Source organism: Canis aureus, chromosome 29 (assembly GCF_053574225.1).
Source record: "Canis aureus isolate CA01 chromosome 29, VMU_Caureus_v.1.0, whole genome shotgun sequence".
Lineage (NCBI taxonomy): Eukaryota > Metazoa > Chordata > Mammalia > Carnivora > Canidae > Canis > Canis aureus.
Window position 1 is genome coordinate 27811687 of NC_135639.1, and position 18154 is coordinate 27829840.

The 18154-nt window shown below is 51.9% G+C and overlaps 1 protein-coding gene across 19 annotated transcripts in view; it reads right to left on the reverse strand.

Moving 5' to 3' along the window:
* Positions 1-6480: 6480 nt before the first annotated feature.
* Positions 6481-18154, reverse strand: part of PAX2 (paired box 2) — a 92615-nt gene continuing 80941 nt past the window's right edge. For 12 of the 19 annotated variants that reach the window (XM_077877969.1, XM_077877970.1, XM_077877968.1 and 9 more), the window contains 3 exons: positions 11607-11708; positions 9353-9439; positions 6481-8863 (listed from right to left, as the gene is read on the reverse strand). In XM_077877969.1, coding sequence (XP_077734095.1) covers positions 8742-8863; positions 9353-9439; positions 11607-11708 — 311 coding nt within the window. In that variant the 3' untranslated portion in view covers positions 6481-8741. Of the gene's footprint in view, positions 8883-9352; positions 9440-11383; positions 11470-11606; positions 11709-18154 lie in introns of those variants that run through there. The other 7 variants (XM_077877957.1, XM_077877956.1, XM_077877962.1 and 4 more) reach the window with 4 other exon arrangements.

The window sequence follows — 18154 nt, forward strand, 5'->3', positions numbered from 1 at the left end:
TCCATCCCCTCACCATCCAAATGTACCCACCCCACTCCCATGGAGTGTTCTCAAGTTCCTCCAGCCACAAGGACTGCCTGAGCATCCATAGTATACAACTCTAGAGGTCTAGGATGTCAAAGTGGGAAGGAGTCCCAGAGGCCATCTGGTTTTTACACATGAGGAAACTGAGGCACAGAGAGAGGAAGGGGCCTCTTTGCAGGCCACACAGCCAACCTTTGGGTTCCTTCTGTTGTTGGCTTAGAGATGCCTCCGTGCACATGTGCTTGTTGTTCTGCCTCTGGGTTGCGCATGGCGGCTGAGAATTCCTTGAGGGGGACCGGCTACAGGGATGGCTCCCCTCTGGGCCTCTCCTACAGGGCAGCAGAGGCCACGCCAGAGGACCTGCGGATGGACAGACACAAAGATCAGACCCCGACCATGGGCCAGAGTTGCTGCTGGGGTTCTGTCAAGTGGGGAGGCCACATGGAGTTGGGGGGATGTGGATCAGGTCAGAAAAGGAGGAGCAAGGTAATCTTGGGAGTCCAGCTGCTGTGTCCTGAGAGATGGAATGAACCTGGGAGAGGGGAGCCAGAGCCCCACCACCCATGTGTGTTCCCACCACTGGCTGGCAGCACATGTCTGCTCTCAGACTTCTGAATCCCCAAGAGAGTCTTCTAGAACTCTACCTTCCTCAAGGCTGGGCCTAGCCCTGCTCCCCACACTCTGAGCAGACAGCAGTTGTGCCTCCTGCAAGCCTCTGAGTGACCCCAGCAGCTCCCTTCGCCTTAGGATCTTCCTTTCTCCAGTGGAATTTTCTGGATCCTCCCCACTCCTCACCCCTACACCTCGGCCCCATTCTTTCAGATCTCCTTCCATAAGCCTCTCACATCCATCTCCAAACATCTTCACTCCCTACCCCTGCCTTCCACCCTCTAGCTTAGCCAGCAAGCTTGTCCACAGCCCTTGGCCTGCAACAACCTTCCCTTGAGCTAACCAACCATGTCATCTCAAGCCCCTCCCCTTCAAAACCTTTCCAAAGTATTGTATACCCTCTGCCTCTTGCTTCCTCAGGTCTTAGCCACCTCTCCCTGCTCCCCAGCCCTCCCTCCCTCTTTAGAAAGCATTAGCTTTCTGGTTACCACGTACCCCTATCTACTAAATCCAGTGGTCTTGTGGGGCCTGGGTGGCTCAGCGGTTGAACATCTGCCTTTGGCTTAGGGCGTGATCCCGTCCGGGAATCAAGTCCCACATCGGGCTCCTTGCGGTGAGCCTGCTTCTCTCTCTGCCTATGTCTCTGCCTCTCTCTCTCTCATGAATAAATAAATAAATCTTTTTAAAAAATCCAATGGTCTCTCCCTCAGTTGTACAGCAGAAAAGCAAAATTTGGTTTATTCACTAAACACTTACGCTTATATGTGTCAAGGACCTGATTGCCTCTTTACATTTTTAATTTAAATTTCATTTTTCAATAAAGTTAAAATTACATTAAAAGGGTATATTCTCACAGACACTTGTTCTTACTGGATCTGCATCCATACTGTTCCCCACCCAGAGATCACCATTTTTATTAGATTGTTGTTTATCTTTCCAATGTTTATGTATAGAATTGCAAATTGTTTCTATTTTTCCCCTTTCTTATATGATGTATCTACTGTTCTGCACTTTCTTTTTTAAAATTAATTAATTAATTAATTAATTATGATAGTCACAGAGAGAGAGAGAGAGAGAGAGAGGCAGAGACACAGGCAGAAGGCGAAGCAGGCTCCATGCACTGGGAGCCCGATGTGGGATTCAATCCCGGGTCTTCAAGATTGCGCCTTGGGCCAAAGGCAGGCGCCAAACCGCTGCGCCACCCAGGGATCCCCTGCACTTTCCTTTCTTACTAAAACTATAACCTTATCATTTTCCATGTCAGGGTCCTTCCTGAGTGAATCCTGAGTGTAGGTGGAGCGCCACCAGCTTTTGGCTGGGCCACCATAGTAAGGTCATACAGGTCATTCTGTACCCACTGTCTCTTCTCGTATCCCACTCCTCACATTATGGGCAGAGGGCGCTTCCAAAAATGTAGACCTATTAAACCATTCTCTCTCGTTCTAAAACTTTCAGTGGTTCTCACTGTCTATAGAAAAAAAAATCCAAAGTCCTTAACAGAGCATTCGTGCATTCCAGAACTGTTTAAGTTGGAACCTTTTAGATTGCAATTGACAGTCAACACTTTCGCTTAGATGAAAAGGAGACTGTACTGTACTGTCTGATGACCCTTAAAGTCCAAAATCGGTCTTGTTTCAGGCCTAACTGGCTCCAGAGGCTTGGATAATACCAGCAGAGCTTTTTTCCTCTCTACCTCTGTCAGCTCTGTGTGTTCTTGCCTGACTCTGAGCGGGTCTGCACTCTCCCTGTGGTAGGGATAGTCCCGAGGGGCCCAAAGTCCTCGATCACTTCAGTTCACAGTCCAAGAGAAGAGAACTTCTCTCTTCCGGTCCCCAAAAATGAGCCTTCTGAGAAGACTCTGCTCTTAACTTGAGGACTATGTGCTTTGGATCATGACATGAGGTCCCCACTGTCCAGATGTGGGTCTCAGGCCCATATCTCTGGTCAGGAACTGATGGGACACCCTGATTGACAGTCCCACGAGTATTACACAGAGTGATAGAGGGACAGTTTCCCAATGGATGAAGGTGTGCCCCTTCATGATGCCCCCATGGGGACAATGGTGGGTGCTTCCAGGTTGTAAGGAAAAGTCACCCTAGGTCTAGGTAATGGAGGGAGTTGTTCAAGGAGTTGGGTGATCACATCAAACCACTGGGTTTCTAGAGAAGTAGGAGCAGCATCTGCTCTTTCTCACCTCTTCTGTTAGCCACTCAGCTGCTCTCTGCAGGTCACCCTCCTTCTCCATATGATTGAGGGTTCCTACCGTCTCTCACTCTCTCCTGTCTTTCTCTCCCCTGCCTCAGCCTCCCACTTACTCATGATTTCTTGTTCACATCACTCCATTCGTTTCTCTGTCCATCACCATTTGTTGAACATCTGTGTGCCAAACACGGTCCAGCCATTGGTGATAGAGCAGCAAACAGATCAGAAAAAAATTCTGCCCTCATGGAGCTCACATTCTAACCGGAGAGGACAAGACAGGACCAGCAAAACATAATCGGGGAAGGGAACAGAGTGATGGTGTGTGTGCACTATTTTATTTAAGTTGATCAGGGAGGGCCTGGTTGATAAGGTAACGTTAGAGCAGAGTCCTTAAGGAAGTAGGGGGCTGTCCGGGGAGAAAAGCCATGTGAAGCATGAATGGCTTGAGAAGGCTCATGCTCGGAGCAATGGAAGCATGGTACAGAGGCCAGCAGGCCCAGAGCACAGTGAACTGGAGCGGGTGATGGAGGCTAAGTCACCAGCAGTGATAGGGCTGGGGGGAAGCGGAGGCCACCAGGACATGCAGGGCTTTGTGGGTCAGCTTTAGGGTCCCGACTTTGACTCTGTAGGAGAAGGGCAGCCACTGGAGGGCTCTGAGCAGAGGAGGGACACGATCCGCTCTACATTGGAGCATCACTCTGGCTGCTAAGGGGTGGGTGGTGCAAAGATGGAAGCAGAAAGACCAATTAGAACATTCTTTTGTGAGTCCAGGTAAAGGGTCATTGTGACTTGGACTAGGACAGTAGAGGGCAGGTAGTCAGACGTGGTCCAATTCTGTGCCTGTTTTAAAGGTAGAGCTGTCTGTGCTGGTGCATTCAATGTGGGATGGGAAAGACAAGGGCATCGGGGCACATCTGAGCTTTTGGCCTGAGTGAGTGGCAGACTGGAGCTGTCTTCTACTGTGATGACTAAGAGGGGGAATCCCCTCAGGGCCTCCCCTGGGCTTTGCTCCCCCCATGTCCTCATCCTCTCCTGCATCCTGTTTCCTGTCCTGACTGGCTCGGCTTGGATTTGTGCTCAAGTCCACCTCTAGTAGCGGAGTCACTGGTACAGATATGGTGTCCACAGGGGCAGGAGGGGCTGGGAGTGGGGCAGCTTCCCTAAAGGAGCTGCATGAGTGATGGATACCATTTTGACATTTCCAGTACAGTGTCCTGGCTCTCAACTACTTTTCCGCTTCATCTCCTGCCATCTCTGTCTACCCTTCTGCCTCTCCCCAGGCACCTGATACTCCAGCCACATTTTATCTGGTAGATTTCCATGCCTCCGTGTCTTTGCTCCTGCTGTTCCTTCAACCCAGGACACCTTTCTTCATCTGTTTCTAATTGTCATACTTGGTGTACCTCAGCTGGGAACTCTGTGGGAGTGGGGGAGGACAGGACCTGCAGAGTCAGAATTAGGTGAGTTCTGGGGAATGCTGAAGCTGTGGAACGGGCCCTATTTGTGTTTGGGGAGGGTAAATGGGGCTGCAATTAGAACAGGAAACTGGTCAAAGAGTAGAGACATGCTTGGGAGGCCCTCAGATTTCCAGGCAGATATCAGTACCTCAGGAGGGGCATAGCATGAGAGCTTCTGGGCAAAGGTGGTCACCATAGACTGTGGGATCCTCGCTGTCCAATTTGGTCTGAAGGTGACCAGAAGTAGAACAGAAGGTAAGGAGTTCCGGGGGTACCCAGAGGAGGCCCTGACTTCCAATTTAATGGGTTGAGCAGGGCAGGGTTCTCAGTCTAGGGCACCTGGAGGCAAAGCCAGGCACTGGGGGCGAGGTATGATGAGAGCAGCACTGGCTGGGCCAATCCAGTGTACTGACCACTTCCAAGAACGTATCCACTGGGTATCAGGCGACAGCCAGGAGCTCTGCCATGTTGGGTTTTGATGGATTCCTAGCAGTGTCTGAAGTGGGGTGTACATTTTCCAGGGAGTGCAAAATAATCCATTTAGGCATGAGATGAGAACATGAGAACTTATTCCTATGCATTCCAATCACATCCTTTTTCTATTTTATGTCCTATAAAAATCATAACGTTAGTCTGATAGTATATTTACGGAATTGCTAAATAAGTCAACATACTTATATTAGGAGTACATATTCAGAATTCTCTTTACTGATAGCGTATATGATCAAAGAAGTTCGAAGACTACTCTTCCAGGAGACTTGTGATCAACAGAAGCAGCACCAGGCAGGGTGGAAAATGGGACTGTCATTTGTTGAGATGGGGAATAGGGAGGAGACTGAGGTGGAGAGAGAGGAGGAAGGGGATAGACCTGATTCGGGGCTTGCTGATTTGTTGAGGACCCTTCATACCCTCCCGAAGACCCTTGATGTGGGTGAACCTGAGCAAATGGGCTGGGGAAAGAAAAGCTTTTGGGATCCTAGTGGGAAGGAGGCATCTGGGAGGCACCAGCCAAGGGAGAAGGTCATTCCTTAGTCAGCCTCCAGGCCTTGTTTTCCATCCTTGACAGCTCAGAGTTTCAGCAGCCTCTCAAGTGGGAAAAGCCAGAGATGGGAGCTAAGGGGAAGGTTTCCCAAGGGCCGAAAAAGAAAGTCTCTAAGAGCAGAGACCACGTGGACGCTATGGCCTTTGTAGTGGGGCTGGAGTTGGGAGGTTGCTGAAGAGACAGAAGTGGGACCCTTTTGAAGTATCTCAGATGCATTCCTCCCCAACGCAGGAACAGACACAGGGACAGACACACAGATAGATCGTTCCCTGGACCTCAGGGATAAGAACAGTAGAGTGTCAAAAAAAAAAAAAAAAACCACAAAAAACCAAACACAAAAACCCGTTTTCCTACTTCCCCACCTCCAGACCCTTCCCAGGACAGATAGACCCACGCAAACAGAAATCCAGGCCACCGACCAACCGACGGACACACAGACATAAGACATAAGCGCCTGCACGCCCTCTCCAGGACGAACCCAAAGGCGCGAGGATGGGCGAGCAGCAGGTTGTCCGCGGGTCTCCGCGGGGCCGGGCTGTGTCCGGGCCTGGAAGTAAACGCTTAGCGATAGCGAGGAAACCGGTGGACAGCGTGTGCGGTCTCGGGGTCTCTGTGTGGCCTCGGGTCATAAAATCGCGGCTGCGCGACGGGCGGAGGAAGGAGACTGCCTGGCAGATGACCTCCACCGTGGGGAGAGCGCCTCTGACGTAGCCTTCTGAGAGTCTGAACCCTAAATCTGAGTGAGGGTAGAGAGGCAGGGCGGCCGAGTCGGCGTGGTGTAGACGAGTCACTCGAAGTTACTCTGAAGTTTTGGAAAGTGAAACTCCTTGCCCCAAGGGCGAGGTGGGCCGTAAGGGTAGCGACCCGAAGGGCACACCCGTCTGGGCCTCTGCCTCCGACCAGCCGCCACTCGAGAGGGTCTCGGCGAAAGAGTGGGAGGCGAAAGGGTGGGAGGCCAGTCGCAGTGGGGGTGCAGCTGGGAGGACCCCTGAAGGGGTTATTTGGATCGACCAGTGTGAGGGGAGGCCTGTCCCAGAGACAGGGAGAGACAAACCTGGAGCCATGGGGAGTGACATACAAAATTTTATTATTATTATTTATTATTATTATTTATTATTATTTTATTTCTCATGTGCACAGAAAAAGAAAAAGAAAAAAAACAAAAAACAAAAAACGAACCGACGCGCTGAAAGTGGCTAAGGAGACCAGAGCTGTCAGGGGATCTCTCGAGGGTTCGACTGGGTCCTGGGTCTGGGGCCCCTGCCCGGCCAGCTCCACAAGGACTGGGATGGCCCGGGCCTCGGCGTCTGGACCTCAGCGCCCTCGCCGCCCCGCTCGGGCCACGGAGCCTGGCCGGGCGCCGGCAGTTCCCTTAAATTAAACTGTTCTTTTTTCTCATTTTCCTTTTCAAATAAAAAGGCTCGAAGGGGAGAGAGATCCGGGCGAGGACTCCAAGCCTTTTCGGATTTGTTCAAGGATTTTTATTTATTTATTTATTTATTTATTTGTTTGTTTATTTATTTATTTTCACTTTTATTGACTTTGTTTCTGTTATTTCGAGTCGTCACGATCCACGGGTGAGGAGACATGCAGGGCGCGTCGCCGCTACCGAGAGAGCTACTACGGGGCGGGGCGGCCCGGCCGCCGGCGGCCCGGGGCGCGAGGGGCACGGCCGGAGCGGCGAGCCCGGGGCTGGAGTGGCCGCCGGGGCGCTGGCCTGCTGGGGCCGGGCGGCCGGGGCGGGGCCGGGGGAGAGGCCGGGGGCGGGGCAGAGACCGAGAGACAGAGACGGAGGGGGCGAGAAGCGGGGCGGAGAGAGAGATGGAGAGAGGGGAGAGATGCGGAGGAGAGACGAGGAGAGCGGAAACACGGAATTACAGAGATAGCCAACGAAACAGAGGCGAGAGGAGTCCACAGGACCATGTTCGTCGTTTTGCATAGAGATTTCTTTTCTTTCGTAATTTTTTTTTGTAACATAAAAAATGCCCCCCTCCCCCAGGACGTGCTGTGCTTTAGTGGGCGTGTAGCTGTGTCCCCCCCTCCCCCCAGCGAGCGGCGACTCTCACAGCACAGACAGGGGCGTATCTACAGGCAGGGCGGGCGGCAGCGGGGACTCTACCGGGCGGGGCGGAGCGGTGGGGCGGGCTTATATACACAGGGGTTCGCCTTCACACGACACACACCGTCTCTCTACAAAGCAGCAGCCTGTTGAGTTTGTTTTGCTTATCCTTTTTGCAAAGACCATCATACTAAATAAATGCAGACTTTTCGCGGTCCTGTTCAGTTCCTGCCGGAGGAGTAGGCTGGGGTTGGGGGGAGTGGGGGTGGGGGTGGGGGTGGGGGTGGGGGTGGACTGGGCAGCCCCCGCGTCCCTCGGCCGCAGCTCAGATGCCAGCTCAGAACCTGCTCCTGCCACCCGCAGATCGCGAGTCTGTGTCGGGGCAGGGGACGCCCAGTAGCTGCTCGGCCAGACCAGTGCCCGCGGCCTACGGAAACGGGTCCTGCGGCAGGCACTGAAGAGCCTCCGAAGGGGCGGGAGCTAGGGAGAGATGCAGAGCGTCGTGGGACGGGAGGAGGAGGACAGGCAGGAGGGGAGGATGAGAGGTCGGCGGATGGAAGAGACGCTGAGGTAGGGGCAAAAGCGGGGACTGAGAGTCCGGTCACTAGCAGGAGTGCCTGGACCCTGGGGAACCAGGCAGTTCAGGTGGAGCAGGGAAGAGCCCAGAGGAGGGCTTGGTGGGTGCGCGCTGCTGGGGCCTGCGTGCCTTGGGTCCCAACTTCGGAAAGACCTGATGACCCCAAACCCTGTCCCAAGAGCCCGGGCCGCACGCCCCCATTCCATTCCACCTCCTGGGGCAGGGCACACTCGGAAGGTGGGGGCAGTCCGGCTGGCGCGAGGGTAAGGACTCTTCCCCGAGGGTTCGGCAGGGGGCTCTTCCTCCTTCTGCAGAAAATCGTTTTGTTCTGGATTTCCTTCGCCCAGCGCGTCCAGCGAAGCCTCCCGGCGCCGGAGCGTCCGAGGCGGGCTGCTCCCGGGCTGGGCCGCGCTGCGGTCCGCGGTGATTGTGTGTCACAGAAACGTGTCCCCCGCGCGCAGCGGCGGCCCGGCCAGGGTCCCGCGGTGTGGGTGGTGGGCTCCGGGGCCGGTTCGGGCCGCGCCGCGGCGAGCTGGGGCGCGCCCTCCTCTCGACGCCGCGCAGTCCAGGCAGGCGGGGAGGGGCGGCGGGCGGGGCTGGGGGCGGCGGGCCCGGGCCTGAGGGTCCCGCCCGCGGCTCCACCCGTCCTGTCGGGCCGTGGACGGAGTGGTGTGAAGGGCTGCAGGGCTCCTCGGGTGGGGGGGGCTGGGGCTGGGCGGTGGCCGGGAGGCATCGCGTCGCGTCGGTCCTCCCTCCCTCCGGGGTGGGCGGTCAGACGGGCACGATGTGCAGGCCGAAGCTGTCGGCCTGAAGCTTGATGTGGTCCCCGCGGTAACTAGTGGCGGTCATAGGCAGCGGCAGCAGCGGCAGGGGCGGAGCCCCGGGGGGCGGCACTATAATAATAAGGGGAACCTGGAAGTTAACACAGGAGAAGAATGGGCTGGGTGAGAGGACAAACAGGAGAACAAAAAAGGAAAGAAAAGCAAAGACCTCCCCGGGGCTGGGGTCTGGCGGGATCGGGGCAGGGACACCTTGGCTGGGCTACGGGGCCGGTCGCCCCCAGGAGAGCTTCATTCACCGCCGGGAGAGGGACCAGTCGATCGGTGACCGCCGCCGCCCGGCTGGGGGGACCTTCCAGAGGGACACGGGGGGGGGGGGCGCAGAGCCTCCTAGCCCCGGGGGAGGGAGAGAAAACGAGGGAAGGGGAGGGAGGCGCGGGCGTCCTCGGGATCCCGGGGCCTCGGTGCTGTACTAACAAGCCCGCCCGGCCTGCACCCGAAGGTCGGGTCGCGGGGAGTCGGACCGGCGCCCCGAAGCAGCCGGGCGGAGCCGGCCCGCGGGCTGACGCGCTGAGCCGCCGGCCAGCCAGGTGGCGTACTCACTTAGTAAGGCGGGGTTGCTGAATCTCCAAGCCTCGTTGTAGGCCGTGTACTGGGGGTGGCTGTACGGGTTGCCGGAGAACTCGCTCCCTGCGGGAGGGCGGGGGAGTGGGGATCAGACCCGCGCAACGCCTGGTTGGACCCGACGTGCCCCAGCCAGCGGCCTCGCCCGGGGTCGCAGGGACAGGTGCAGCGGGCAGGGCAATGCCGGCTGGGGGCGCGCGGGCAGACGGAAGCAGAGCGATCCGCCGGGTCTGCGTGGGGACAGCCCGTGGCGGGGCGGCTGCAGAAGCACTGATGGGCCTCCCACGCCGGCCTGGGGGCTTGGGGTTGCCCGGAGGAGGCGCGCTGGGCCACCCGGGAAGGGCTTGTTCCGGGGTCAGGCGCACCCACCCCGCTGCCCTACCCCAGGGCCTTTTTAGTGGATACTCTGGTTCTAGGAGCGCTAGCCCATAGGGTGGAAGCCTTGGAAGGTGGGAAGGAAGGCCCTCGGGACACTTTGTCCCAGAAAGTCCTAAGAATGGCATCTCAGCACCGTGCCAATGCAAGGGGTTGGGACTCTGCTGGGAAACACCCCCTCCGCCTTTCCCTCCAGAGATTCGATGGGGGGGGGGAGCAGCAGGAGAAGGAGGCGGGGGCGGGGGCGGGGGCGGGGGTGGGGGTGGGGGAAGCAGGTGGACTGCCCACCCGTCCGTGAGCGGTTAGCGGAGGGCCCCGTGGACCGGGAGCCCTCGGAAGCTGCTTCCCTCCCTCCTCGGTAGAAAGGCCAGGCCTCCGGGTTTCCCCCTCGCCCTTTCTCCTGTGTGATGACCCCAGACTGTTTACAGTGATCCCTAACCGCGGGTTAAGTAGAGGAGAAGGGGCCCCTCTCGGAGAGGGAGCTGGGTGGGGGTGGGGGATGCAGCCACTGGAAAGCCTGTTTATTGACGAGGAGGGAAAGCATGCGTGCAGCAGGATAATGAGCTTCTGAGCTCAACTGTGACCAAGAGGAACTGAGCTATCTCCTTCCCCATCGCTAATGAAACAAGTGTAATTTCCTCATCAGCACTAGATTCTGTTTAACGACTCCCCCCTTGCCACCATGAGCTCTCTGCAGCTCCCCTCATCCCCACCTCCTTGCAGACACCCCCTCCTTCACCCCTACCTCTCCAAGACCTTCTCCAGCCTCCACCTGCTCACTGCTGGGACCTTCCCAGAAGAATCTCCTTGTCCCCAACACTTCTACCCCACTCCAGGTTTGGGTGGGAATCCCCTCACCCACACATCCTAGCTCTCCTTAGCCAGTCCCAGGAGCTAGCTCCCTTCAGCCCCACTGGTACCCTCTTTGCCACAGCCCATCCCCCCCAAGGTCTGCTTTGCCAGGGCTGCCCCTGAATGGACATCTGGGAATGGGGCCAGGCACCCTCTTCCATCCTCCCCCACCACGAGAGTTGTGTGTCAGGCAAAGGTCGCCAGCAGGAGTGGGCTGCAGGCCCAGAGAATCTCACCCTCTTTAAGACAAGAGTTTTTTGGTGTTTCTGTGAATAGAAGCTTCAACTCTCTGGCTTCAAGCCCAGCTCCCAGTCTGGGGTGAGAGGTTGGGGAGAGTACAACCTCCAGCTGCAGTCCTCAGACCCTAAGTCTGGCCTCCACCTCCCTAATCCACACAGTCCAGACCCAACTCTTCTCAGAAGCAACGAGGGGCCTAGGTACCTCTGAGGAGACGTAGAGCTCTAGCTTGTCTCTCTGGGTCCTGCCATAGCCTTCCTCTGCTCTTCTTTCCTTAGGGACTAGCCCCTTCCTCTCCCTGGGGTGGGGTCAGTTCTCCACACTGGTTGTCCCTGTGGGTTGGTGTGGACCAGGGTGGCTTTGTCTGAGTGATGGACAATGCCCCTGGAAATGATTCTTGGCTCCAAGTTTCCATGGAAACCAGGGCAGGCTCTTCCAAGCAGTGTCAGCTGGCTAGGAGTGGGCTGGGGCACTGAGCAGGGAGCTGAGGCTGAGTGCTCCCCAGGCACAAGCTCTGGTGGGTGGGCACTGGGGAGGGGCCATGACATACAGTGGGATGCATATGAGAGCCACTTCTGCAAACTCCCTCCCTGGGTTGCTCATGAGGGAGGCTGAGGGACCCACTATAGCCTCTAGGGAGAGAGAGGGGTGGGGGGGAGGGGATATTGGGTCTCTTCCCACCCCAGCCTCAGACTACAGACCACTCAGCAGCTCGCCCACAATTTAGTCACCCCCACCTAAATTAGGTAGCTGCAGCATTGTCACCTACCAGGCACCATTCCTGCCAGGGTGGAGGTGGGGTAGCTTCCCTGGCCAGTGGGGGGCACGTGAGGGGGGTAACCAGGCAGAGTGGTGCTCGCCATGTCACGACCTGGAAAAACACAAAGGGGAAGGGGTGAGGCCTGGAAAAGAGAGGCCTGCCTCTGCTCACACCAGGGTACTTCATGGGAAGGAAAGAGCTGTGTGCCGACACGTGGGAGAACATCTGCGTGAGCAAGTCCAAGTGTGCCTTTACATGTGTTTAAGCTTATTACCTAAACGTCTGTCCTATGATCAGTCACGCACCTCTGCTCTGTGTAGCGCTTTGTGTCTCTCTGTGGGCGTCTAAGTGTGTATGTGTTTACCTTTGCTCATGTCTCTTTGAAGCCCAAACCCAGATGGAGAAGGGAGGGAGATGACCTGCTTTTACTCCTCCTTTCCAGCAAGATATTCAGCTGTGGTTTCTCCAGTAGCCAAATGGACCTCTGTCATCTTGCTCACCTCTCACCATCTTTCCTTCAGGCTTGGAGGATACTCCCACCCCCACCATACTGGGCTATTGGGTCTGTCTTGTCCTCTCCAAGTAGAGCTGCAGGTGCTGGGCCTGGCAGGGGCAGGGGCGGGCAGCCAGTGGGCTATTTTGCCATTAGTGTTTATGGCATTTAAATGATAGAAAACCATCCCTGAAGTGAATCAGGAGCTTTGAGAGCCAACAGTTCTGGCGGATCAGATAAAGTTCCACTGAGCAAAACTGGCTTCCCCTACCAGCTGCTGGACTTCCAGCTGCTGGAAACTTCTACTAGCTGGAGTCTGGATAGTGGAAGGCAGGAGTTTCCTTAGCCCTGTCCTGGAGTGAAGGTAAAGCAACCCAATATTAGGGAGCCACCCACAGTCCACAGACATGTCTGGGACGCAGCTACACCTGAGTGCCCTCCCTTCCTTGCCTGCCCCCTCCATCACCATGAAGGAATCACCACCTGCCTTGCAATTTATGCCCCAATCTTTAGTGACAATAATTTGCCCTCTCCCCTCTCCCACACTTTCTTGCCTAGAGACAACGTGGTGCTCTCCTGGGTCCCATTTATCGTCTCCAGATTCCCCTGGTCCTCCTCTTCAGCCTGTGCTACTCTCCATTCTAGTGCCTTTGTCTGACCCTGAGAAGGCAAAGTGTGGCCAGAGGAAGTCACAGAACTATGCACATCTGGCCCGGTTCATTATCTTTTCATCAGTTGTCCTAGTCTTCATTCTCTCCATGACTTTTCCAAAACGTCCCTCGCTCTCCTTGCTACGCTTTCCTTGAACTTCACCTCCTCTCCTACTTTTCTGAGATGTGAATTTCCTCACTCCTCCCTCAACACATCTGAGTGATTCATCTTTCTCTAAGTATACAGAGCTACAACTCAGCTTTTTGTATTTGAAGCTGCCTGCTGAACAGTTTTATTAGCTGTCCCACTGTCACCTCAAACCTAACGGGAATAAAAGCCAACTCATCTTCCCCCTGATCAGGTCTACCAACATTTTTGAAGACCACCAAACCAAAAAAATACCTTTGGAATCCTTTTTTTTCTTTCTTTCCTTTTTTTTTTTTTTTTTTTTTTTTTTTGAGAGAGAGCTAGAGAGCATGAGTGCACTCACAAGCAGGGGAAAGTTGCAGAACAGAGGGAAGGGGGAAGAAGGAGTAGGAGAGAGAGAGAATCTTAAGCAGGCTCCACATCCAGCCCAACACGGGACCTGGGACTCAATCTCATGACCCTGAGCCAAAATCAAGAGCCAGATGCTGAACCAACTGAGCCACCCAGGCACCTCTGAAATCCATCTTGATATAGCCTTTATCCTTCCCCTACAGATGAAGTCAGTCACCAAGTGTTACTAATTCCCCTTAGCAATGTCTGTCATATTGGCCCCATCCCCGTTTCCTCTACCCCATCTATAGCTCAGCTCCTGAGCGCCTGTCCTTAGTCTGCCATAACAGTGCTTGCCCCCTCCAGTCTATCCCAGCTGTGGATGCCTGGATTTCAACATATCCCTTCCCTTGGGAAAACCATCACTGATTCTCTGCAGTCCACAGTTGGAATTTACACTCCGCCAGGCTTTCAAAGCCTCCTGGGTACTCCCCCCACCTGATTTTCTTAGCTCTGATTCTCACTCCACCTGATTTGGTTGGACTGTTTTCATACGCATGTATGCTGTGGAATCTCTGTGCTTTTGCCATATCATTTTCTTCTCCTTCTTCATAGTTTTCCTCTCCTTCCAGTTCAAGCCTTAAAATGCCTACCATTCTACCCATCAGGGAAGTTTCTTTCTTCTAAACTTCTATAGTGTCTGCACTGCATGGGTGACCATGCATTATATTTTGTAAGGCATCAGACCTGTTTCCTGAAATAGACCATAATCAAACTGAGGGCAGGGCTTCTGCTATCTTACATAGTTGAGAAATCAATAAATGATGCTCAGTAAATACTTTACTGGTTGATTCCCTATCACTCTTTTATACTTATAGCCAATTCTAGTGGGTTGTATTGTTTTCTAATTGTTCCATTGTGTCAGTCTCCTTTTTTTTTTTTTCAAGATTTTTATTTATTTATTCATGAGAGACACACAGAGAGAGGCAGAGACATAGGCAGAGGGAGAAGCAGGCAGGGAGCCCAATGTGGGACTCGATCCTGGAACTCCAGGATCACGCCCTGAGCCAAAGGCATATGCTTAACTGCTGAGCCATCCAGGTATCCCTATTGGTCTCTTTTGAAGAGGTGAAGGCTGGGACAAAATGTAAATGCTGAAAGCTGCTTTTTCTCTAAAAACAGTTTGAACAAGGGATCATGAATTGTTATAGGATGAGAAAAAATAACTGACTTATACTGTGACTCAGCTTTATCATGCAATAGAATGGTTCTCCTCTGTACCTGTCTAATATAGCTAAGATCTTATGTTTCTTAAAACTCAAGAACAGACAACAGAGTGGAACTGTCAGACAAGAGATCACTTCAGACTCTCAGAGAGACAGAAGAAAGAATCTGTGTCTGTTTCGTTGTGGGTTTTCTTTCACTGACTTCTACTGTTAATAAGTTTCACTCTTCCTGAGCGTCTTTCAGTGGAGCGGGTCTGAAGTGGACAAGGACAGCAATATCTACCAATTCCTTGAGAGATTAATAATATGGTATTTATTGGTCAAATGGCCCCAAGACAGAGGAGAGTTAGGGAAGAGGTGGAAGTTTTGCAATGAAAAAGATCTAGAAACTCAATTTCTCCTGGTCCTGTACTCTTAATGCCTACAAAGTAGCCAGGAAAAGAAGTATGCTTCTTTCTTAAAACAAACAAACAAACAAACAACAACAATAACAAAACCCCAGGAATTTAAATTTCAGCTGCTTGGTTCCTACAGCCTGTCACACATGAATTCCTAGTAATCTAAGGTTTTGTCATACAATTCCCTACCTGGCTTTAGGAGAGAGGAAGAAAGGTCAGATGCCTGGAAAGGTGTCTCTAGCTAACCTGGAGTTACCCTACTGCAATATTTATTTCCACTGGCTTTTCCCCTCACAAAACAGTCAAGGTCACTTCCAGCATACAGAAACTTTTGCGTGCTGGAAGTCACCCAGAGAACTGTTAATTGAAAGACACATTTCCAAACTCTAGTTAAAAAACTTAATACAGGAAGTGCTTATTCAGACATTTGTCAAATGTGAGGAAAGGCCCATGATGAGGAAGAAGCATACGAGCTTCCTGGTGTTCTTCATACAGCCATGCTGCTGTATCCTGTAATATCAGTATCACGACAAAGAGGTGCCCATCAGGACCCCTGAACCAATAGAGGTGCAAGCCACCGCATACAAAGCACCCTCAATGGCTTCATTAGTACACAGGTGACACTTGAAGAGGAGGAAAAAATTGACCAAACTCTTGCCAGAGCCATATATTCTTCTGGAACACCATTGTCAATAATGGAAAACACATACTGCAGGAAGTTTTCAAATTACTAAGACCATCATACCATTTGCCCAGCAGCATTCTTTGAGCAAGCCTCTTTTAGTGAGAGATATGAATGGGTAATGGAATGTGTGCAAGGAAGAATCAACAGAGCACTGCAGATGGATGGACAAAAGGGAGGCGAGATGGGCTCTAAGACTGTAAGCATAACCACCCCCTAAAAACAAACAAGGAAAAGCACAGGAAGAGGAGAAAAGAGCTATATGGCAAAATACATCAGTTATAAAGTATGTAGCACCCAACAGGAGAGAGGAGGTAGGAAGGTGCTTTGCTGCTCCCCCCTCCCCCCCCAAAGGCCAGTAACAAGATAACAGCACTAAGAATCAACAAATGTATAAAAAACCCACATATTACCAGGGGGTGGGCATTTCGTGTGGGATAGTTGCTTCCTAAGATCACAAAGTTTTAAAGATGGATGAGCCTTCGAGATGATCTAACTTCCTTGTTTTAAAGTTGAGAAAACGGAGGTACAAAGGCATAATGACTTTTTGTGGCCACAGAGCTGGGGAACAAGAGAGCCAAAGTTCGAAGCTATGTCGCACCACTCTGCCTTTGATGACAACATGAAGCCAGATAACCCCCAAAAGGACCAAAGAAAAGGAAAAGTCACCCAACAAGCAAAATATCCTATCATCACTGTCATCATTAAGACGAGGCAAGAAAAACAGGATATAAAGAATAAAATACTGACAGTGAAAGTCTGCAGTAAAACTCCATGGGGTGGAGTATTAATCTCCTTGGAGAGTTTTCTAAAAAACAAAGAGGCTCTTCAAGAAACAGTAGTAGTTGAGAATCTTAAAGTACCCAGAAGTGTTAGAAGCACAGCTCTTGATGAGGGTGTCTTCTCAGTTCAACTGTGGAAGTCCCCAAAGAGTCTACAGCCAATTTCTACAGCAATCACTGCATCTGAATCAGACAGTGCACTTTTGTCAGACATTCCTTACCAAATGGGCCAGATCAAATCAACTGTTTTGGAGACTCTAAGTGCAGTTCCTCTTACAAGTACAGAGAACAGCAAAGTGAATGACTTTATTAAGAAATTGGAAAATTTCAGTCACCAGATAATTTATGCTATCTTGCCAGCTCTTAGATTCAAGGGCAGAGTTGTGTTTCTACTTAATCTAGACTAGCTGGCATTCACTGAACACCATCCTAAATATTTTCTATGTCTTATCTCTTTTAATCCTCATATCAACCAATGATGTTGATCTGTGTGTTTTTTTTTTAAGATTTTATTTATTTATTCATGAGAGACATGGAGAGGCAGATACACAGGCAGAGGGAGAAGCAGGCTCCATGCAGGGAGCCCGACGTGGGGCTCAATCCCAGGACCCTGAGATCACGACCCGAGCCAAAGGCAGATGCTCAACCACTGAGCCACCCAGGTGTCCTGATGTTGATGTTTTTAATCCCCACTGTATAGATGAAAAACTGAAGCTCAGAGGGGCTCAGTATTATGTTTAAGGTTCCACAGATAGTAGGTGGCACAACCTGGATGATAAACCCGGCAGCATATACTTGGGAAGTGATTCTAGAAGGACATCCTTGAACATTAGAGACCCAGAAAGTAGGTATCTGGTCCAGGAAGGTAACCTGGGATTATGGTAGGTGAATTCTTCCTAAAACAACCTATTGTTGCTTCTTGTTTCTTGCATGTTTCAGGTTCTTCCATTTTCTACGGCAAGGATTTTAAACTGGGGTTCACTGATTCTGTAGGACTCCACAGATGCGCTTCACAGAGTCCATATAAAGCCATACGTCAAATGTTATAGGTATACATATGTAATATCTAGATGGCTTTTATCATACTCTCAGAAGTATTCATGACTCGAAGACTGATAAACACTATTTACCACAAACCAAAAGAACCCGTTCTTTGGCATAAGAGAGACACTGATTTGTTTCAAAGTACTTGAATTGTACCAATAGACAAGCTCATATAAAGAACAGCAAATAACAGGGGAAGGAGCAGAGAGGCTGATCACAAGTGAGGAAAACATCAGCATCCAGAAGACCCAGGAAATAATAAAAAGGCAGCTGCCAAAGCAGCAGAGATATTGGGGCTCAGTGATGACTCAGACCACAAGACTTATTAGACATTGATTTATACAGCAAAAGTTCTATTCAGTGAGTGTAGAGATGCTTTTCCTCAGCATCGTTCTCTGAAAATGAGCACTCCTGCTATCCACTTGACACTATGGAGGACCCTAAGGCCAGAAAACATAACTCTTGTTTTACTATCCTATTCTCAAGTTTTGTCTGCTTCTCATAAGGTAGCAAAGATGAAGACATTAAATCGCTCCAAGGTTGGCAGTCTGTGCCTGTATTTGACACAAGCATTTATAATACTTCTAAGAAAACAGTTATTAAATTTGTAATTACTGCCTACATATACTGTACATTTACATTTACTGTACCAATTATGATCGCTTTATTACCAATCCAAAGAAACAAACTTTAAATCTGGAGAAGCTGCTTTTAAAGGAGAGGAAAAGAATTTTCTACATGTTGCATTTTGTTTCATATCTCCCATGTTTCTGAATCCTCCCCAAGGTTTCTCCTGGGGGGGTA